The following is a 23671-nucleotide window of genomic DNA, read 5'->3' as shown; positions in this document are numbered from 1 at the left end:
ATTTAAAGAACACCTTTCACTGAACCCGAGGCCCACAGGCTGTACAGCTCTACGGCCAGAAGCACCTCTGCCGGTGGGGTGGGAAGCCCTAGGAGTCATGTTTGGGTCTGACATGACTAATAGTACGCGACCGGCACAAAACAATGGCGGCTTCTCAAACTGGCGCGTTGTGTATGTCCCGCTGCAGCATGCCACGGGTTACAATTACGTCCGCCACATCTGTAGGGGCCGCTCAGAAGCGAACAATCGCGATATTTCTCTCTGGGTTTATTAACGTTAATAAGAGCATTGCCTGTTTGTATTACTTTTGCATGATACCGTGCGGCGTCTTGTTCTTTTCTCGCATGTCATCTTTCTCCGTTCCAGGCAGCCTGAGGGCTCATTCGATAACTTCATTGCTGAAGATAAATATAGATATTTTTGTTTGTTTTCTTTGTTTCATTCTTTAGTTTTATTAGTTGATTTACCTTTCCACTGAGGTACAATGTAAGAATGGCAATCTCCACCTCACATTCCCGCACTGGATAAGTCCGTGTCCGATGCGTGGCTCTGTGTAAAGATCTCACAATGCACATCGTTAATGAATATAAACACATGTTTAACGCTGCAGTGACGCTGCCGTCTTGTACTGTATGTATGATTCACTAACTAATAAACGTGACGTCTTCAGATTTGTAGAATTTGTTGGCTCAGCTGGTTTATTCTGGCTCGGGTCTAGAGGTTGTGTGTACACTGCTGTTTTAAAATACTAATGAGAGTGCTGTGTTTGCATAGCAAAGAGGAAAAATAAAACTCGCATATCTGGAGAAACCAAGTTTATTTAGCGCTTTATCTGCTACCTGCCAGAATCCATAATTTGTGGCAATCTGACCCAAAACCACAGAGGTCTGCTCCGGTGTGTCCAAACAGGCAAGAATTGTGTATGGAATCTGCACATCTAAGCAGGAACTAGCGCTGGATATGCTTTATACATGAACGCTGGGTGCGTACGTTTTCCCACGACCTCAGCCTTTACAAATAAACCGCCAAGGGTTTTATGTCTTTGTATACCATCATTCATAGGTGTCTGGTTCACATTATCTGCGACTACATCGTCGCCACTGATCATTCCCCATAGCTTTCTCGCGGATTGAGCTATCGCTGGGGATGCTCTGGTGTAGGTCTGTACGAAGGGAATTCTATTTGTTCTTGTTTTCTGAAATGCTGATCTTTACAGTGTATTTGATTTGTTAGTTTCCGGGCCTTTTCATGGGTATTATTGTACGTTATGGTATATTTGGTTTGGTATATGAATTTGGCCAAATGTGATGATGCTTGTGGGACAAACTGATTTTTGTGTTATATTTTGCAGGAGGGCCCTGGAGAATGGGCAGCGTTGGAAGCCGAGGTCTTGATGAAGGATGATGAGATATGTGGTACCAGGAACCCAACCCTACATCGGATTTTATTAGACTCCCGATTTGAGTTGCCTTTTGGTGAGTATCGCCTGAAGCATTGGTTCCCAACCTTCGCTATGTAGTAACTGGAGACCTGTGTGTTATACCCTTAAGGACCGGTATGAATAAGAAGGAAGTTAATATAAACGTACTTGGATGCACACCGACCCTCCTATAATGAGACAGTGCCTATATTATCATGTGTACTAACATTAGTTCCTTATGTCCAGCAGAGAACTTGAATTCATAGCTGCCTGTGATGGAAAGCAGTGAGCCACAGTACTCCTCCCACTCGTTTGGAACACATTGGCTGTATTTGTAGATGCTTTGCTATGCTGAGTGATATGTGATGTCTTTGCCCTCTGACTTTCCATGGAAGCATAGGGACAGACTTGTAAAGCGGCCGTACGGTTTAGTGCAGAGGTGTCCAACTCCAGTCCTCAACGGCCACCGACAGGCCAGGTATTCGGGATATCCCTGCATCATCACATGTGGCTCAGTCATTGACTGACACCTGTGCTGAAGCTCGGATATCCTGAAAACCTGACCTGTTGGTGGCCCTTGAGGATTTGAGTTGGCCACCCCTGGATTAGCGTATTTGATTCAGTCGTTAACTCCATAGGATTTGGGAGTTAACTCCAGATTGGATGCGCTAACCCATACCTGCGCTTTATGCATTTACCCCATAGCCTCTGGGAAGTTGCAGTGTGCTTGGAGTCCCGAGTGCGGTGATAACTTCTCTGTGTGTGATTATCTTGTTTGATGTGGCTACAAGAACACTGACACCACCCCCACGACCCCCTCCTTCAGCCTTCATTCCCATTGTAAGAGTCCACAGAATAAGGGCTGTCCCCTCCAATTCATGATGCGCATGACTTGTATTTGTATCAGACAGTTTGCTGGACTGTGCATGTGTTTGTGTGAGCGGGCCAATCATGGCTACGTGCTTCACATACATGTTTCTGATGGATGCCAGAGGTTTATTTATTTTCTCCTCACTGGCCTCCAGCTTCTGTGCTTGTTTATCCGAAAACCCTGACCCGGCATCCTACTGTAAGCACGGAGATAAATAAGGGACTGTATAGGAGAACCGGTATCCGCAAACTGGATGTTTTCACTACTTAAAGGTGCACGGACTATCCAACATCATGGTTCAACTCCCCTACTAGTGAAAACATTCTTTCCCACCTGTCCATCAGAGCACTTGTAATGAATGATTTGTATAAGAAATTGAACAAGCTCTGTTTTCAGGTTATCAGATTGCAGCTTCTAGTGGACCTGTCAAACGGTGGATTCTCCTGCTAGGTCTTCCGTACAACAACAATGTACCTTTGTTACAGTTTCAACCTTTAAATAAGAGTTATTGGCTGCTCTTGTTGACTTGCATAACAGCAGTTGGGGATGGGCACTAAAATATCCCTTTTTTTACCTTGTGGAGATGGCCGTAGTCATGAATACAAAGAACTAGAAAGGTCTAGAACACTTATTAGCTCATCAGTTAAGATGAGCTAAAATAATACTTCATCCTAAAGTAAAGTATGCTTCAGGACGAACATGGTCTCCATTGTTACACCCCGGCACGTTCAAGTAGCACATTAGAAGGCCTGTTTTTATTTCTTACGTTCTCTTTTGCCTTTTACTCTTCATTGTGACCAGAAGTTGGATCATTTGTAGGCATCTGGCCAGATTCCATTTTGTGTTCTTTTACCGTTTCAATTGTTTTCTTTCTGTATTTGTTCTACCTCTGTACTTCTGTCTCCAGTGTTTTCCTCACGCAGCTCTGATGTACATAGCACTTTACATAGAGTTTTGCAGGAACAGCCAGTCCCTGCCCAAAAGAGCTTACGTTCTTATGTTCGTGCCTGAAGTGACTTCCCCAAGGTGACAAGGAACCATTCACATTGGAACTCGAATCCGCCTCACCCGCTTCTGACTATATTCTCACTACTAAGCTACTTCCTGAGCCGACTGCTACAGTTCTCACCCTAGCCTGTGTAGCCCTTGTACCCCCACCCTAAGTGATATTGGGGGGTCTGCTTCTTCTAGCTACTTCTATCAATGTATGGTGCTGTGTACCTGGGGTAAACAGGAGGGCTGAGTGCTCCGCGATGGTGTGGGGAGAGCCAGGACAGGGGTGCAGGTTACCTTTATTCTTCACTGGTGCAACGCCTCCAGTCAGCACAGATTCTCTGCAGGGGCAGGGGATGTCCCATGCTGACACATTGTCTTCCTTCACAGCAGCAGACAGTAATCACACTGTTTCTGATACAACTGGCTTTATTGCAGGCAGATGGTAATAATACAGCAAGCACAGATGTATCCCTTTTCTCTCTTGTCTCCCATGCTGGTCAGAGCCCCGACTCAGGCATTTGCCCCCTTTCAGGCCTGTTGCCCTTCCCTCCCATCCCCTGGTGGGATGGAGGAAGAGGCTCCTTGCTCCACAAGTGGAGGAAGATTAACCAGGATCAACTGAACTCATCTTCTTCTAGAATTTCAACTGAATTTAGGAGAGTGTCAGAATTTATAACCTGAGATTGGGGGTTGGAACCCTGCCCCATATCAGAACAGGTTGAATACTGATTGGTTCATCCAAAAGCAGTGATCACCAATCAGTGTCCTTCTCTCAGGCTGACACTCTCTGGTGGTTGCTAGGCCTGTCCTTGGATACCTGAATTGTATCCAAGTATGTAATACACACACCGAGCCTAAAGAAGGAATTAACCCCTCCACTGCCTGCTCCTAACAGTACTGACATTGGAAGTGCCCAGGAAAAAGAAGTAGCGGCCGGGAGGCTAGGCTATGCCTGTATTCAGTAAAGTCTGGCAATTGTGCTTGCCTTTCACTAAATCAGGTTATGCACCCCACTTCCCTATCAGATGCCAGGAATATATTCAATTAGAAGATGTAACTGGCATTTTGTCCAGTTAACAGCTGTTTGTATTACTTTCTTCCCACAATAGTCAGTAAGGCACATTGCATTCCTTCGTAACAACCAGGGCTAATAACGAGTTATTAGCCATAACATCTGGACACACGCCTAACAAGCTACGCCGTCCATGCCAGAGGCTAGTAACTGTTAAGATATACAATTGATCAAGAGGATGGAAACTTGCCTCATTGAGAACTACTGTATGTACATTATGAAGTCTCCAACCATATTTGATAGGGGGTGTCTGTCACAGAAGACCAGACGATGTTCACAGGGATCGCAAGCACCAAGCAGAAGGGTTAAATAAACTAGGGTTTATTCTGACCGAAACCAGCAGGGAACACCACCGGCAGAAACTGTCAAAACTCGCCCAAAACTGCTGGCCGCTGCCGAAGCTAGTTTACCAAAGATGTCTACTGCAATTCAGCCCTTCTCTGCAGATCATGTAACTCCGGATCGTCACCTGCCCATATTTCCAGCTAGTTTCTAGACCCCAAGACTAACCACAGACAACAGTGCAACTCCCGAATGGCTAGGCAGGTGTAGTTTGGCTGCTACCATTCAAAATCTTGGATCTTGAAAGGTGAGCTTAACAAATCGGTGGCGTATCTTTAAATGCCCAGCCAATCGAGAGAGATGTGGGCAGATGGTACGATCCAATCAAAGGCAGGGGTGTGGCTGTGGCCCCCGGACGGTTGCAAAGCGGCGACGTCATCGTGGGCAGAGAATTGAAACCTTCAATGAGAAGCGCACTTACGATGCCTCTGCTCAGCCAGTTCTATCCGCCTCAGGGTTCCATCCGGCCGGCTGGGTTGGCGCCGGTATGTCGGGACAGACCAGAGCTTTGCTTTGGTGTTGAATCCCAGCGGCCTTCCTTTGCACCCCAGCCTCTGCATACTGTGTACTTTGCACACAGGCAACAAAGGTATATCCAAACGGGCCAAAAGCACAGTATAGAGCGACGTACCCTTCCATGGACACCGCGATCCGGGCATGGAAAACAGGATGTAAGCCAGTGATTATAGCTCTGATCGTGACATAAATCCAGTGATCACCTCCGCCCGTACATAACTGGATGAAGCAGTACCACTGATTTCATGAGTTTTAAGCTAAATACATCACACAATACATAGACTGGGACCCACCATTAACCCTCGGGTTACAAATACTAACCCTGACCTTAATGGGCACCAGGACAGCGCTTGACCTTTGGAAGCCCTGCGACCCATTTTTGCCAGTGTCGTGCTATCTTGCTTGTGCACTCACATACTTTCCATTTGTCCTGCTATAGCATTTACCGTTGTGAAAGTGCATTATTTATATAAAATATATTCACCAGTGATCATGTACAGTATTTATAAGTCCTGCATTTCACTAGTAGAGGGAACAACACTGATAATGTCACAGGCCTCGCTGGTGCTGAAGGAGTTAGTGCAATTTCTGTGCCAAGTGCATTTGTGCATTTATGTTTAGGAGGCGGCAAAGGCATCAACTGAAATTGCAGCATAACCCTCCGGTATGAGGCAACGCTGAAAGCTTTGGAAGGCCAACTGTTTAGCAGCGTGAAATCCAGCTGAAATGTTCCAGTACTATTGTTATAGCATGTTAAATGCTTTAGCATCTAAATAGTCATTTTAGAGGACGCAGTTTTTGTTTTACTTGGAATGAAGATTGGTTGTTTTGAATGTACCATTATCAGCATGCTTAAATGACTAAGAAACTTTACAGACTGTGTTTGAAGTCATTAAGCTTCTATATGTTAAAACTTTACAGACTGTGTTTGAAGTCATTAAGCTTCTATATGCTTAAACGTTTTGCCACAAATATTGGTATCGGTGTGCGGGAGGACATTACAAGTACAACTGACCAATAGAAGGGAAGAAAGCAAACGGGAGCACGTACTGTGACATCCATCTACTTACAGTATGGACTTCTTTCCCAAAGCACATGGAAACGTATCATTCAGGTTCAAAGGTTGAAACCGTGCTGCGTAAGGCTGCGCTTATAGTTACGACTACGGATGACGTTACTCGTCTCCATAGCCATTGCGTAAGTTGTAATCTGTTTTGGAGACGTCCCTGGCTACAAGAAAGTGACGTCAGGCAAGGGGAAGGCAGAGGGGCGGAGACAGGAGCAAGGGGGAATGCAGAGGGGCGGAGACAGGAGTAAGGGAGAAGGCAGAGGGGCGGAGATCAGGGGGAATGCAGAGGGGCGGAGACAGGAGTAAGGGGGAAGGCAGAGGGGCGGAGACAGGAGCAAGGGGGAAGGCAGAGGGGCGGAGACAGGAGCAAGGGGTAAGGCAGAGGGGCGGAGACAGGAGCAAGGGGAAGGCAGAGGGGCGAGACAGGAGCAAGGGTAAGGCAGAGGGGCGGAGACAGGAGTAAGGGGGAAGGCAGAGGGGCGGAGACGAGAGCAAGGGGAAGGCAGAGGGGCGGAGACAGGAGCAAGGGGAAGGCAGAGGGGCGGAGACGGGAGCAAGGGGGAAGGCAGAGGGGCGGAGACGGGAAAGGGGGGAGGCAGAGGGGCGGAGACAGGAGTAAGGGGGAAGGCAGAGGGGCGGAGACGGGAGCAAGGGGGAAGGCAGAGGGGCGGAGACAGGAGCAAGGGGGAAGGCAGAGGGCGGAGACAGGAGCAAGGGGGAAGGCAGAGGGGCGGAGACGTGAGCAAGGGGGAAGGCAGAGGGGCGGAGACAGGAGCAAGGGGGAAGGCAGAGGGGCGGAGACAGGAGCAAGGGGGAAGGCAGAGGGGCGGAGACGTGAGCAAGGGGGAAGGCAGAGGGGCGGAGACAGGAGCAAGGGGGAAGGCAGAGGGGCGGAGACAGGAGCAAGGGGGAAGGCAGAGGGGCGGAGACAGGAGCAAGGGGGAAGGCAGAGGGGCGGAGACAGGAGCAAGGGGGGAGGCAGAGGGGCGGAGACAGGAGCAAGGGGGAAGGCAGAGGGGCGGAGACAGGAGCAAGGGGGAAGGCAGAGGGGCGGAGACAGGAGCAAGGGGGAAGGCAGAGGGGCGGAGATCAGGGGGAATGCAGAGGGGCGGAGACAGGAGCAAGGGGGAATGCAGAGGGGCGGAGACAGGAGAAAGGGGGAATGCAGAGGGGCGGAGACAAGAGAAAGGGGGAATGCAGAGGGGCGGAGACAGGAGCAAGGGGGAATGCAGAGGGGCGGAGACAAGAGAAAGGGGGAAGGCAGAGGGGCGGAGACAGGAGCAAGGGGGAATGCAGAGGGGCGGAGACAAGAGCAAGGGGGAAGGCAGAGGGGCGGAGACAAGAGCAAGGGGGAATGCAGAGGGGCGGAGACGAGAGCAAGGGGGAAGGCAGAGGGGCGGAGACAAGAGCAGGGGGGAAGGCTGAGGGGCGGAGACAAGAGCAGGGGGGAAGGCTGAGGGGCGGAAACAGGAGCATGGGGGAATGCAGAGGGGCGGAGACGAGAACAAGGAAGAAGGCAGAGGGGCGGAGATGAGAGCAAGGAGGAGGCAGAGGGGCGGAGACAGGAGCAAGGGAGAATGCAGAGGGGCGGAGACAGGAGCAAGGGGGAAGGCAGAGGGGCGGAGACGAGAGCAAGGGGGAAGGCAGAGGGGCGGAGACAGGAGCAAGGGGGAAGGCAGAGGGGCGGAGACGAGAGCAAGGGAGAAGGCAGAGGGGCGGAGACGAGAGCAAGGGGGAAGACAGAGGGGCGGAGACAAGAGCAGGGGGGAAGACAGAGGGGCGGAGACAAGAGCAAGGGGGAAGACAGAGGGGCGGAGACAAGAGCAAGGGGGAAGGCTGAGGGGTGGAGCAAGGGGGAAGGCGGAGACAGGAGCAGGGGGAAGGCAAAGGGGCAGAGACAGGAGCAAGGGGGGAGGCTGAGGGGCAGAGACAGGAGCAAGGGGGAAGGCAGAGGGGCGGAGACAGGAGCAATGGGGAAGGCAGAGGGGCGGAGACAGGAGCAAGGGGGAAGGCAGAAGGGCGGAGACAGGAGCAGTGGGTAAGGCAGAGGGGCGGAGACGAGAGCGGAGACGAGAGCAAGGGGGAAGGCAGAGGGGCGGAGATCAGAGAAAGGGGGAAGGCAGAGGGGCGGAGACAGGAGCAAGGGGGAAGGCAGAGGGGCGGAGACAGGAGCAAGGGGGAAGGCAGAGGGGCGGAGACGAGAGCAAGGGAGAAGGCAGAGGGGCGGAGACGAGAGCAAGGGAGAAGGCAGAGGGGCGGAGACGAGAGCAAGGGGGAAGACAGAGGGGCGGAGACAAGAGCAGGGGGGAAGACAGAGGGGCGGAGACAAGAGCAAGGGGGAAGACAGAGGGGCGGAGACAAGAGCAAGGGGGAAGGCTGAGGGGTGGAGCAAGGGGGAAGGCGGAGACAGGAGCAGGGGGAAGGCAGAGGGGCAGAGACAGGAGCAAGGGGGGAGGCTGAGGGGCAGAGACAGGAGCAAGGGGGAAGGCAGAGGGGCGGAGACAGGAGCAATGGGGAAGGCAGAGGGGCGGAGACAGGAGCAAGGGGGAAGGCAGAAGGGCGGAGACAGGAGCAATGGGGAAGGCAGAGGGGCGGAGACAGGAGCAAGGGGGAAGGCAGAGGGGCGGAGACGAGAGCAAGGGGGAAGGCAGAGGGGCGGAGATCAGAGAAAGGGGGAAGGCAGAGGGGCGGAGACAGGGGGAAGGCGGAGACAGGAGCAAGGGGGAAGGCAGAGGGGCAGAGACAGTAGCAAGGGGGAAGGCTGAGGGGCAGAGACAGTAGCAAGGGGGAAGGCTGAGGGGCAGAGACTGGAGCAAGGGGGAAGGCAAAGGGGCGGAGACAGGAGCAAGGGGCAGGCAGAGGGGCGGAGATCAGAGCAAGGGGGAATGCAGAAGGGCGGAGACAGGAGCAAGGGGGAAGGCAGAGGGGCGGAGACAGGGGGAAGGCAGAGGGGCGGAGACAGGGGGAAGGCAGAGGGGCGGAGACAGGGGGAAGGCAGAGGGGCGGAGACAGGAGCAAGGGGGAAGGCAGAGGGGCGGAGACAGGGGGAAGGCAGAGGGGCGGAGACAGGGGGAAGGCAGAGGGGCGGAGACAGGGGGAAGGCAGAGGGGCGGAGACAGGAGCAAGGGGGAAGGCAGAGGGGCGGAGACAGGGGGAAGGCAGAGGGGCGGAGACAGGGGGAAGGCAGAGGGGCGGAGACAGGGGGAAGGCAGAGGGGCGGAGACAGGAGCAAGGGGGAAGGCAGAAACGGAGAGGATTTGTAATTTCTGTTTGTATGCTGAATTTTCTTTACTTTTACTTTAAATTACGGGAGAATTTAGTATTTTAAAGTTGTTAATATAGTGTGTTTCACTTGACAGACACACAATCACACACACACATGTAGCGGGGTCACCCCTGGTCCCCCCTACCTTCGCTACCAAGCGGGGACCCCCGTGGCAACAGAGGGGCGCAGGGGGAAAAAATTGTGCTCCCCTGGTCTATACCATCCCTCATGGCTCTTATCTCTTCATTGAGACGCCGGACCTCATCGTCCTTATTTACTTGATTTGTAAAGAAATGTCCATTTTATTTTCAAGCTCCGTAGTTCTTTTAGCCAATAAAGAAACTTCTGTTTTAAATTCCTTTACAGCTCTATCCAGAGCTGAGTAAAAGCCGCTCGCATTTCTCTGAGCATGTTCTGGAGGTCCTGTTTAGTAATTACTGTGTCTCCCTCTGCCATACTCAGCTCTCTGTCAGGGACCGCTCTCCCCACTGCCTTCTCTCCTGCTGTGGCCCTCTCTCCCCTGCTGTGGCCCTCTCTCCCCTGCTGTGGCCCTCTCTCCCCTGCTGTGGCCCTCTCTCCCCTGCTGTGGCCCTCTCTCCCCTGCCGTGGCCCTCTCTCCCCTGCCGTGACCCTCTCTCCCCTGCCGTGACCCTCTCTCCCCTGCCGTGACCCTCTCTCCCCTGCCGTGACCCTCTCTCCCCTGCCGTGACCCTCTCTCCCCTGCCGTGACCCTCTCTCCCCTGCCGTGACCCTCTCTCCCCTGCCGTGGCCCTCTCTCCCCTGCCGTGGCCCTCTCTCCCATGCCGTGGCCCTCTCTCCCCTGCTGTGGCCCTCTCTCCCCACTGCCTCCTCCCCCGCTGTGGCCCTCTCTCCCCCCACTGCCTCCTCCCCCGCTGTGGCCCTCTCTCCCCCCACTGCCTCCTCCCCTGCTGTGGCCCTCTCTCCCCCCACTGCCTCCTACCCTGCTGTGGCCCTCTCTCCCCCCACTGCCTCCTCCCCCGTTGTGGCCCTCTCTCCCCACTGCCTCCTCCCCTGCTGTGGCCCTCTCTCCCCCCACTGCCTCCTCCCCATCTGTGGCCCTCTCCCCCCACTGCCTCCTCCCCTGCTGTGGCCCTCTCTCCCCACTGCCTCCTCCCCTGCTGTGGCCCTCTCCCCCCACTGCGTCCTCCCCATCTGTGGCCCTCTCCCCCCACTGCCTCCTCCCCTGCTGTGGCCCTCTCTCCCCCCACTGCCTCCTCCCCTGCTGTGGCCCTCTCTCCCCACTGCCTCCTCCCCTGCTGTGGCCCTCTCTCTCCCCCACTGCCTCCTCCCCCGCTGTGGCCCTCTCTCCCCACTGCCTCCTCCCCTGCTGTGGCACTCTCTCCCCCCACTGCCTCCTCCCCTGCTGTGGCCCTCTCTCCCCACTGCCTCCTCCCCTGCTGTGGCCCTCTCCCCCCCCCCACTGCCTCCTCCCCTGCTGTGGCCCTCTCTCCCCACTGCCTCCTCCCCTGCTGTGGCCCTCTCCCCCCACTACCTCCTCCCCTGCTGTGGCCCTCTCTCCCCCCACTGCCTCCTCCCCTGCTGTGGCCCTCCCCCCACTGCCTCCTCCCCTGCTGTGGCCCTCTCTCTCCCCACTGCCTCCTCCCCTGCTGTGGCCCTCTCTCCCCACTGCCTCCTCCCCTGCTGTGGCCCTCTCTCCCCCCACTGCCTCCTCCCCTGCTGTGGCCCTCTCTCCCCCCACTGCCTCCTCCCCTGCTGTGGCCCTCTCTCCCCCCACTGCCTCCTCCCCTGCTGTGGCCCTCTCTCCCCCCACTGCCTCCTCCCCTGCTGTGGCCCTCTCTCCCCCCACTGCCTCCTCCCCTGCTGTGGCCCTCTCTCCCCCCACTGCCTCCTCCCCTGCTGTGGCCCTCTCTCCCCCCACTGCCTCCTCCCCTGCTGTGGCCCTCTCTCCCCCCACTGCCTCCTCCCCTGCTGTGGCCCTCTCTCCCCACTGCCTCCTCCCCTGCTGTGGCCCTCTCTCCCCACTGCCTCCTCCCCTGCTGTGGCCCTCTCTCCCCCCACTGTCTCCTCCCCTGCTGTGGCCCTCTCTCCCCCCACTGCCTCCTCCCCTGCTGTGGCCCTCTCTCCCCACTGCCTCCTCCCCTGCTGTGGCCCTCTCTCCCCCCACTGCCTCCTCCCCTGCTGTGGCCCTCTCTCCCCCCACTGCCTCCTCCCCTGCTGTGGCCCTCTCTCTCCCCACTGCCTCCTCCCCTGCTGTGGCCCTCTCTCCCCACTGCCTCCTCCCCTGCTGTGGCCCTCTCTCCCCACTGCCTCCTCCCCTGCTGTGGCCCTCTCTCTCTCCCCACTGCCTCCTCCCCTGCTGTGGCCCTCTCTCTCCCCTCTCTCTCCCCACTGCCTCCTCCCCTGCTGTGGCCCTCTCTCCCCACTGCCTCCTCCCCTGCTGTGGCCCTCTCTCCCCACTGCCTCCTCCCCTGCTGTGGCCCTCTCTCCCCCCACTGCCTCCTCCCCTGCTGTGGCCCTCTCTCTCCCCACTGCCTCCTCCCCTGCTGTGGCCCTCTCTCTCCCCACTGCCTCCTCCCCTGCTGTGGCCCTCTCTCACCCCACTGCCTCCTCCCCTGCTGTGGCCCTCTCTCCCCCCACTGCCTCCTCCCCCGCTGTGGCCCTCTCTCCCCACTGCCTCCTCCCCTGCTGTGGCCCTCTCTCCCCACTGCCTCCTCCCCTGCTGTGGCCCTCTCTCCCCCCACTGCCTCCTCCCCTGCTGTGGCCCTCTCTCCCCCCACTGCCTCCTCCCCTGCTGTGGCCCTCTCTCCCCACTGCCTCCTCCCCTGCTGTGGCCCTCTCTCCCCCCACTGCCTCCTCCCCTGCTGTGGCCCTCTCTCCCCCCACTGCCTCCTCCCCTACTGTGGCCCTCTCCCCCCACTGCCTCCTCCCCTGCTGTGGCCCTCTCTCTCCCCACTGCCTCCTCCCCTGCTGTGGCCCTCTCTCCCCACTGCCTCCTCCCCCGCTGTGGCCCTCTCTCCCCACTGCCTCCTCCCCTGCTGTGGCCCTCTCCCCCCACTGCCTCCTCCCCTGCTGTGGCCCTCTCTCTCCCCACTGCCTCCTCCCCTGCTGTGGCCCTCTCTCCCCACTGCCTCCTCCCCTGCTGTGGCCCTCTCTCCCCACTGCCTCCTCCCCTGCTGTGGCCCTCTCTCCCTCACTGCCTCCTCCCCTGCTGTGGCCCTCTCTCCCCCCACTGCCTCCTCCCCTGCTGTGGCACTCTCTCCCCCCACTGCCTCCTCCCCTACTGTGGCCCTCTCTCTCCCCACTGCCTCCTCCCCTGCTGTGGCCCTCTCTCTCCCCACTGCCTCCTCCCCTGCTGTGGCCCTCTCTCTCCCCACTGCCTCCTCCCCTGCTGTGGCACTCTCTCCCCCCACTGCCTCCTCCCCTGCTGTGGCCCTCTCTCCCCCACTGCCTCCTCCCCTGCTGTGACCCTCTCTCCCCACTGCCTCCTCCCCCGCTGTGGCCCTCTCTCCCCACTGCCTCCTCCCCCGCTGTGGCCCTCTCTCCCCACTGCCTCCTCCCCTGCTGCGGCCCTCTCTCCCCACTGCCTCCTCCCCTGCTGTGGCCCTCTCTCCCCACTGCCTCCTCCCCTGCTGTGGCCCTCTCTCCCCACTGCCTCCTCCCCTGCTGTGGCCCTCTCTCCCCACTGCCTCCTCCCCTGCTGTGGCCCTCTCTCCCCCCACTGCCTCCTCCCCCGCTGTGGCCCTCTCCCCACTGCCTCCTCCCCTGCTGTGGCCCTCTCTCCCCACTGCCTCCTCCCCTGCTGTGGCCCCATCTCCCCACTGCCTCCTCCCCTGCTGTGGCCCTCTCTCCCCACTGCCTCCTCCCCTGCTGTGGCCCTCTCTCCCCACTGCCTCCTCCCCTGCTGTGGCCCTCTCTCCCCCCACTGCCTCCTCCCCTGCTGTGGCCCTCTCTCCCCCCACTGCCTCCTCCCCTGCTGTGGTCCCATCTCCCCACTGCCTCCTTCCCTGCTGTGGCCCTCTCTCCCCACTGCCTCCTCCCCTGCTGTGGTCCCATCTCCCCACTGCCTCCTCCCCTGCTGTTGCCCTCTCTCCCCCCACTGCCTCCTCCCCTGCTGTGGCCCTCTCTCCCCACTGCCTCCTCCCCTGCTGTGGCCCTCTCTCCCCACTGCCTCCTCCCCTGCTGTGGCCCTCTCTCCCCACTGCCTCCTCCCCTCTGTGGCCCTCTCTCCCCACTGCCTCCTCCCCTGCTGTGGGTAGTCTAAAGCAGGAAGAAAAAGAAATAATTCTGCCGAATAAAAGTAACCGTGAGGATTGATACAGAGAGCAAATCATGCTGCATTGTTCCTTTGTTATATCGGTGCACAATGTCTACACACCTCGGTGAGCCGAGAAGTCCTTTCTATTGCTCACCCTGGGGCCTCTCCCGTCGGCTCACACACTGTCAGCTCTGCCATTTGTACACCACTTTCAGGAACACCGGGACCCAAACTAAAGAGGAATTCCTGAGAATTATCTAACCGCACAGAATACTTTCACAGTGTAGCATGGGCGCAGAAGGGGAGTAACACTCATTAATACTTTCACAGTGTAGCATGGACGCAGAAGGGGAGTCACACTCACATTATTTCTTTCACAGTAGTATGGAAGCAGAAGGAGAGTAACACTCATTAATACTTTCACAGTGTAGTATGGAAGCAGAAGGAGAGTAACACTCATTAATACTTTCACAGTGTAGTATGGAAGCAGAAGGGGAGTAACACTCATTAATACTTTCACAGTGTAGCATGGACGCAGAAGGGGAGTGACAGTCACATTAATACTTTCACAGTGTAGCATGGACGCAGAAGGGGAATCACACTCACATTAATACTTTCACAGTGTAGTATGGATGCAGAAGGGGAGTGACACTCACATTAATACTTTCACAGTGTAGTATGGACGAAGAAAGGGAGTCACGCTCACATTAATACTTCCACAGTGTAGTATGGAAGCAGAAGGGGAGTCACGCTCACATTAATACTTTTACAATGTAGTATGGAAGCAGAAGGGGAGTCACACTCACATTAATACTTTCACAGTGTAGTATGGACGCAGAAGGGGAGTCACGCTCACATTAATACTTTCACAGTGTAGTATGGAAGCAGAAGGGGAGTGACACTCGCATTAATACTTTTACAGTGTCGTATGGATGCAGAATGGGGGTCACGCTCACATTAATATTTTTACAATGTAGTATGGAAGCAGAAGGGGAGTGACACTCACATTAATACTTTCACAGTGTATTATGGACGCAGAAGGGGAGTCACGCTCCCATTAATACTTCCACAGTGTAGTATGGAAGCAGAAGGGGAGTCACGCTCACATTAATACTTTTACAATGTAGTATGGAAGCAGAAGGGGAGTAACACTCATTAATACTTTCACAGTGTAGTATGGACGCAGAAGGGGAGTCACGCTCACATTAATACTTCCACAGTGTAGTATGGAAGCAGAAGGGGAGTCACGCTCACATTAATACTTTTACAATGTAGTATGGAAGCAGAAGGGGAGTAACACTCATTAATACTTTTACAATGTAGTATGGATGCAGGAGAGTCACGCTCACATTAATACTTTCACAGTGTAGTATGGAAGCAGAAGGGAAGTCACACCCACATTAATACTTTCACAGTATAGTATGGAAGCAGATGGGGAGTGACAATCACATTACTTCTTTTACAATGTAGTATGGAAGCAGAAGGGGAGTCACGCACATATTAATACTTTCACAGTGTAGTATGGAAGCAGATGGGGAGTGACACTCACATTACTTCTTTTACAATGTAGTATGAAAGCAGAAGGGGAGTCACGCTCATATTAATACTTTCACAGTGTAGTATGGAAGCAGAAGGGGAGTGACACTCACATTAATACTTTCACAGTGTAGTATGGAAGCAGAAGGGGAGTGACACTCACATTAATACTTTCACAGTGTAGTATGGAAGCAGAAGGGGAGTGACACTCACATTAATACTTTCACAGTGTAGTATGGAAGCAGAAGGGGAGTCACGCTCATATTAATACTTTCACAGTATTGTATGGAAGCAGACGGGGAGTAACGCTCATATTAATACTTTCACAGTATTGTATGGAAGCAGACGGGGAGTCACACCCACATGTTGCACTTTTCTGGTGCTAAGGCTGCAAGTATCTTAAGGAGAGGAAGTCTAAATGTTGCAACCAGATTACACAGAGAGGTAGAGCAGTTTGCCAGAGGGCCCACACCTGTAGTACATTCACAAAGCCCCAATAAGGGACAGGGGGGTTCATTGATTTGGTTTGGAGGTAATCCCCACGTGGCTGAGGCTGGATGTGCCAGATTTTGCGGTTTCACCATAAAAGCCCCATCCCACCCTATTTGAATGGTAATTGGGGAGACCCTGCACGTGTTCAGTAGGCCACCACGTATAGCGTTTGAGCTGCATGGGGTGGGACATGGAGAGTGCAGGGAACCTACGGTGTTTTTATTCATTTGTGTTAATGCAACAAATCTATATCTGCAGTTAAAACTATTAATAGGGGGAAATAAAACCAAAAATCAGCTGTTTAACAATGCTCCTAACATGAAGTGACTTGGCAGAAGAAGACGTGACCGTGCGGTCTCTGCTAGGATAGGGGGAAATCATGCCAGTGCCTGACATTAGTGACGCAATAATTCACTGGACCCCATGGCCTCCCTGGGTTCAAAGCCCCCTTTATCCAATGACCAATCACTAAATGAAGAATTTCGGTGTGCTTTTCCTACCGCGAGCCTTAGCTGGGTCCCTCATTGTTACCGCAGTATGAAACCGTGTTTTGTGTCGCGTTTCTCCCTACAGGTGAAGACACGCTGCCTAAGGTGTGATGGATTTGGCAGCGGTATGTGTGTACGTGTGAAGTGGCTGCCGTGCTGTGATATAACTTGCCTGCTTCTCTAATGTGCTACAAGTAGTGCTTGAACTACAAGTAAATTGCAATTAGAAATATTCCTTCCATTCCTTCACTGGGATGACGGGCATTTGCCTGCCCTGCTCCTTACTGAGGTCACACTCGGGGTGCTCTGTGAATATTATCGGGCGATTAACAAACCCCAGAACCTTGCTAATAGAACATACTTGTATTCATTTCAGCAGAACACATTGCAGGTTTGTGTTTGAATTCATCGTTAAGTAATCCTCTTCTGAGGATGTGAATCAACTTGTCCTCACTATCTTCATCCGATAGTCATGCACAGAAAAGGAAAATGCCCATCTCGGGTAATATCGTTTTGAATGCACAATAGAGGTTTATAACTGACAGTATAGAAAAGCTCTAATAGTATGGTACGCAGGCACTGGTACCAGATCCGAGACCTCTCAATGACGTCCTGTCTCGTTCCAACACCCATCGCCCAACACATTGCGCATGTTACTGTAGCACGCTTTATCACACACTTACACCCTCCAGGAGTCTCTCTCTCTCTCCCTCCCTCTCTCTCTGTGTGCATTAGTGCAGCACTAATGGTTGCACACAGTGGCACCAAATGTCTCTGTGCTGAAGATGTTAAATGTTTTGAAAAATACATTTTATATATACACAATTTAAAGTAAGAATAAAATGTATTTCATTTTTTTTTAAACCATCTTCTTTGCGCCAGTTTGAATTGGTTTGTTTGAATACTAGCATTAAAAAAAGACTTTCAGAGACGAGTGTTTTCTTTGTGGGTGACATCTTGTGTCCTTCTCTAGATATCCCCGAGGAGGAAGCCAAGTATTGGACCAAAAAACTAGAACAAATTAATACCCTGGGAGAGCCTGAAGAGGTGGGTGTATTTCTGGTATTGCCTCGGTAGAAGGGGAATATATCACTTTGAATGTCATTTCAATGTAGTGAGTGACTGGATATTCATTTGCAATCAATTTGTCTATCAACATAAATACATATTGTACTTCAGCATTTAATCTGAACTAGACTTATCCCTGTGCTTCAGGGCTCCACAAAGTGTTTAAACTATCAATACATCAAAAGGGATTATACTATTGATATAAAGGTATTGAAAGCTCATATATCAACAATCTATGTATGAAGATTGCCGATGTTGGCCCAATAATAAGAATATGATTGCCTACAGTACAGAAGAATTTTGTGTACTCGACTACATTTATTACGTCATTTTAAAGTACTTGGCGATTAAAAAATAAATAAATAAGGATATTGTGAAAAGGTAAGAAGGGCTAGGCATTGCAAAGCCCCATGAAATCCCAAACAGTCCTGTGTGGCCACGCAGGCCCAGAGGGACGATGTGACACCGGGTCAGGGAATGAATGCCCGGGAGTGGGATGCTCTCTTCTGCTCCATGTCATATCTGATCACACGTTCTGGGGAAACCAGAACTGTGAATTATCTGTCAGATTCACTTCCATCAGTGGTTTGCAGCTACTGCTCCCACGCATTGGGCAAATACACTTGAGGCGTTCGTTTGACTTAAAGTACCATTGCCCTCCTCTATTGTCCTATATGTAGACACCTAGAGGAAAGGGAAGGAGTACTTTATTTGCATGCTCTTTTGTGTAAATTTTCCCTTAAATAGAAATACATTTTTCAGCTTTAAGCTTCCAGCTAAGTGCCAACTCATTCACATTAGTCATAATGTCTAACATCGTTCTTGTCAATACTGCGCTCCTTCAGGGGTTTACACATCAGTACGACTATGTGTCTAAAGAATGTGCTGAATTCTAGTTGGAGGAATAACATTTCATGCAAGTTGGTTTCCACAGCTCTGTGTTTTAGGTTCCATGAAGTCTCGCTTACATTTCTTATTATTTTAAGGAATCGGGTCTAAAGTCCACTCATAGGAGCTTTGGAATTGGAAATAAAAACTGGCGGATTGGCTGCTTTCATATTGTGCTAAATTGAGCCCCGCCCTAGAGCACTAGGAGAGTGAATTTCATAAAATCACTTGGTATTTCCATCCTTTCCCACTTGGAGATTGCCCTTCAAATGCCACCAATATGTATGCTTGTTTCCACCCTAGGGATTCATTTGCAATATCATTTTAAATGGAACTAAATGAGGCTGTATAATAAGTTTATTAGTTCAAGTAATTGTATAACTCCATCCAGGTCATTTAGAATTGCCGCAGCATTCTTTCCTGAGATAGATAAGAGACAGACCACACATCCTAAAATAAAAGCAGCACGTGTAGTATTCTGCATAATATTTCTGCTCGTGCTATTCTGAGTCATGCCTCCGGGTGTCAATTTGGAAAAGCCAACTGTAGCCATGCTGTAAAATGGTCTGCAGTTTCCTCTCCTGCTGGAAGTAAGCCTGGTAAGTTACAGGGATGCCAGCAGTAATCATGGAGGTTTGCCCTCACACCCTGGTGAGGTGCCCTATGTATGGATGGGAGTGGCTAAATACTCTGAGTCCACCGTTAGTGACATCAGAGATGTGCCTGCCTCCTGAGAGATATAAGGCACAGCACTGATCAAAGTTAGGTGTGTTGGAGTAAGGAGCAAGTCTGCGTTGAGACTTGGGAGTAAGAGGACCACTAGTGCTGTTACTAGTGGCCCCATTCTATATTAATTAGCATCAAGCTGTCAGCGCCATACTGTGTCCAGGGACCTGGTACAGGGGTGATCTCCCTGAGGGGAGAGGGGATCCCACTCTATTGGGAGGGCGTACCTTTGAAAGGATAACACAGCAAGATGTGTGGCTAGATAACTCATGTATGGGGCAGTTGGCCCGCACCGTAAGCCACAATAAAGCAACCTTGATTCAGGACATCTTCATATGCGAGTCTGACTTACTCTACATATGATGGCACCATGGAGGAGTTCCTCATCAGAATCATCCCCATGCGGACGCAGGGATCCTGATGAGGTGGAGGCGCTGCACTGGATATAGGTAGGACTCATGCACGCTACCTCAGCTGCCTGTCTGGGTTGGCAATCCCCACACTACATCATGCGGGAGACTCAGGAGTCCTGTTGCCAACAGGTGCACCACCAGACACGACCATGTAATGGGGACTGGTTAGACCACAGGGGCCAATGTGAGATTGGGTGGGTCAGGCTAGACCAGAAAATCCTTTACATTTGGAGGCGCTGCTGAGATACCTGTCAACAGGACAGGCTTTTGCTAGGCACACTGGGATACAGGAGAGTGTATGCTGCCACTTTGTGCTGTGTTGGGACGGACCTAGGGGTAGTCAGGGGGCTGATGGAGTTTGTCAGTTCGCAGGGACGACCTAGGGGCCTGAAAGGAGTTGGGGGTTTGGAGCTGGGCTATAGCTGTCCTAGTCACCTTGAGGTAGTGCTAGTTGGTAGGATGCCTAAAGGGATAGCCTGTTAACGTGGTCAGGAATCCTGGAGAGGGTCTGCGCTAGGCTGACCAAGAGAGGTAGACGCCCAAGTACGGCATGGAAGAGCCAGAGTACTCTAGCCCATTCCAGACCACTTACCGAAGGGAGCACAGACTGGGAGGAAGGGGATACAGCAGACACAGGAAGAGTGAGCCTAGCCTGAGGTAGTGCAAACACGAGTCCAGCCTACATTAGGTACACAAGGTGGTGCATCAAGGTAATCTTTATTGTACCGGTGTGGCGGCTGCCCCGCAGAGAGGAGCTCCACGTACAATAACCGCAAATACAGCAACCAAATGGCGACCGCAAGACTGGAAGATCCGCGCGGTGCGGAAGGTCCAAAATGGCGGACGGAGGCAGATGGAGGGAGCGCATGTGGTGTGCGTTCCACTGAAGAGCAAGCTACTGATGTGACTTTGGCAAGCCTGTTGTGGAGTGGCACGAAAGCTGTGGCCGCACTGTTTTTGTCCAGTCTGGGACCTAGGGGTACTACCCCTGAGGACATTGAGGAGGACATTGTAGTAGTGTGTGGAGAACATGATGAATTTGCTTGTCAGTCGGTGTACAAACAATCAAAAGCTACCTCAACCTTCAAAGAGACTGACCGTGCAAACCAAAATGGCGACTCCCGCTTCCCTGGGAGACCGCATGGATCAACTGCAAAAATTCTGCAAATGCTGGACTTGCAGAGATTTGGCCATGAGTGGCGCCAACAGGAAAACCCCACCCTGGTGGGTGGTATGGTGCGAAAGCTGCAGTCGCGCCCTCATGGACAATGACTAATTCAGACCCAGTGCTGGGTCACCCGATCAACTTATGGGACCTCCCCCTAATCTCAACCAGGGGGAGTGATTTCAAGCTATGCCCAGTGGGAACGGATTCAGCTGAGCGAGGAGCTGGTGAGCCGGCCGCGCCCTTACAGAAAGTAGTTCCTGCAATTAGTGCTGTCGGTGGAGGAAAAGACAAAGAGTCTGAGAGAACTGTGCCGGGGATGGCGCCAAATAAGGAGTGGTGCTCGGGGGGGGTGGCGCGAAACCTGAAGCCGCGCCCCCCAGGACTGTGAAAAGTGTAGCACTAATCCCGGGACATCCTATAAAATTGTGGGACCCTCCCCTAATCTCCACCAGTGGGGGTGGTTTCCAGCTTTGCCAGATGAGGGTGGAGCTTGTCAAGGGAGTGGTTGGACACTCAACCCCTGCTCGTCAGTCACGAGGAACCGGTACGCTGTTCAGACCACTGCTGCGAGTGCCTCCCACCGTGACTATGGCCTATAAGCAGGAAGAAAGTGCTATGGTGTCTACCCAACCCTACTCGGCCCCAGGAGGCTTCCTGGTGATTCGGGTGGCGGGCACTGAGACGGTGGCGTGTCTCTGCTTACAGTGCAGACTACCTGGTGGCGCAGTGGGTACAGCTGCACGCTGCCCGCAATGTAGCCTCCAATACATGTGGCCCATGCCTACTTTTGTACCAATCCAGGCCATCGAGGTAGCGGGAGATGCGGCCATGCTATCGGCAGAGCTCCCCGGCGCGCTATGGAGGGAAGCTGCAGATCCCGGAGAATGGGGATCGGGGCCGGTTGCCAAAACCGAGCCCGAGGAAAAAGAGACTATCAGCCGTTGTGCCGGCCGAGAACCTAAGCGGAGGTCACCCCGGGGGGTGCCCCAAGCAAGACGGGATTGGATTCCTCTGATGAGGAATCCGTGGCGTCTTCTGCAGTGGTGACCCGGCAACCAACAAACTCCAGTGGCGGTACCGGGAGGAAAGTGCCACTTACCGGGGTCGTCAGTGAGAAGAGCCGAGTGTCACCAGTGTCGCGGAAAATGGAGAGGCGGAGTCCCCCGGTTCCGGGGGCCGGCGGTTTCAGTGGCGAGGGTCAATCCACACCAACTCCACGGAGTGGTAAGAGCAGTCCTTGTTCCTACCAGGCTCCGAAGGTGACAACGGCGGAGGAAGGGCGGTGTCAGGCCCAGGCGGTGCGACAGAGACAAGCGGAACTTCCGGATGTCGTGCTGGAGGAAGAGGTCCCGCTTGGGGACCCAACGCAAGATGGCGGAGCATCCAGCACCGTAGAGGACGTCACTTCCGGTGGGCGTGGCGGAGCAACCGGAGAGATGACCGCGCCTCACCGATCGGGCAGTGCTTCCCGATCGCCCGGACCAAAGAAGAGCTGGCAGACATTGAGAAAAGTCGAGAGCAGTGAGACCCGACCAACGGAGAGCCCTTGCGGCAACTCCGGACAATGTAGTGGTAGAGAGCGGGTCGGAACCCCGCGGATACCAACCGTCCGCCCTTATGCCCAGCCCCATGCCCTAGTTAAAGCCCCAGTCCCGGTCACGTTTTCCCATGGATCCTCTTCAAGTTTGGGAATGTCTGGAGTGTCCCAGGGCACCTCCGAAGAACGGACTGGGGAGAGACTGGAAAGTTTCACTTCCGATGACGGGTCGGTGGGTGGAGGGTATTCGCGGGAAGTATCTGTATCCAGCGATTGCCCTAGCATAGTGAGCGTGACCCTCGCAACTAGGCCCGAGAGGGTGGGGCGGCCTAATTCCCGGTCTACCGGGACATCCGGGGTGTCCTCTTGGGGGGAACCGGAGGAAGGGGATTCGATAGAGTCTGCCCCAGAAGAGATTAGGGAGACCCGGTGGTGGGCCCCCTTATTCGAGGGTTACGAGGCATGGCTTGACCGCACTAGGTTCCTACTAGAAAAGGAAGGTGTAGTTGATTATTGGTGGGCTTGTGGGGAGTTCACTGAAGAGGAACGGGTAAAGGCATTACAAGAACATTGGTATCAAATCCGTCACGATATAATAGAACTCATGGGTCCCAGTAAATTGACGGATCCGGTAGAGCCGGATGAGCCCCTATCATGGGTGTTACCAGGAAAGGCAGGCAACACGAGGTTGATCCGGGCCAGTAGGGCAGAGAGGGCCATCATAACGAAATACAAGAACTCCCATGGTTTGGAGTATCCCTATGTCCCTGAACCCCTCATGCAGGAGATAGAGGATAACAGGGACAGGTGGTTGCGGGAAACCATTGAGCAATATATGGTAAACCGAGGTGGTGCTATTACTGGGCGCAAGGCGGAAGAAAGAATTGCTCAACTCATGCGAGTGTGGAGCATAGGGCGAAGCATTTATATGCACAAAGCAGTGTATAGGCCGGAGAGTGGGTTACCGCGCGAGTATAGCGTAATGGTCCTGGATATGGGTGGTCGGGAAGTTAAGAAACCCGATCCCCGTCACTATTATTAGGAGGAACAGGACAGATGTTGCGCGAGTTAGTGCCCCTGCTGGTCAGAGAGTGCTTTGTGTGATGCAATTACTGGGAACTTAATAATGTTGTAACTAATTATGTTTGCATTTTACAGTGTTTCCCGGAGAAGGTACAACAAATTTAGGTCCCAGATGGTCCGTTGGGATTCACCAGGGGGATAATATAGCCATGCTGTAAAATGGTCTGCAGTTTCCTCTCCTGCTGGCAGTAAGCCTGGTAAGTTACAGGGATGCCAGCAGTAATCATGGAGGTTTGCCCTCACACCCTGGTGAGGTGCCCTATGTATGGATGGGAGTGGCTACATACTCTGAGTCCACCGTTAGTGACATCAGAGATGTGCCTGCCTCCTGAGAGATATAAGGCACAGCACTGATCAAAGTTAGGTGTGTTGGAGTAAGGAGCAAGTCTGCGTTGAGACTTGGGAGTAAGATGACCACTAGTGCTGTAACTAGTGGCCCCATTCTATATTAATTAGCATCAAGCTGTCAGCGCCATACTGTGTC

The 23671-nt window shown here is 53.4% G+C and overlaps 1 protein-coding gene across 7 annotated transcripts in view; it reads left to right on the top strand.

The window, feature by feature from the left end:
* Nucleotides 1–23671, top strand: part of UNC13B (unc-13 homolog B) — a 565224-nt gene that overhangs the window by 19387 nt on the left and 522166 nt on the right. For all 7 annotated transcript variants that reach the window (XM_075579702.1, XM_075580181.1, XM_075580121.1 and 4 more), the window contains exons 2-3: nt 1352–1475; nt 17278–17351. In XM_075579702.1, coding sequence (XP_075435817.1) covers nt 1352–1475; nt 17278–17351 — 198 coding nt within the window. The remainder of the gene's footprint in view (nt 1–1351; nt 1476–17277; nt 17352–23671) is intronic.

Source organism: Ascaphus truei, chromosome 1 (genome assembly GCF_040206685.1).
Source record: "Ascaphus truei isolate aAscTru1 chromosome 1, aAscTru1.hap1, whole genome shotgun sequence".
NCBI classification, from domain to species: Eukaryota; Metazoa; Chordata; class Amphibia; order Anura; family Ascaphidae; genus Ascaphus; species Ascaphus truei.
This window is presented reverse-complemented; position numbering and strand designations above follow the sequence as displayed.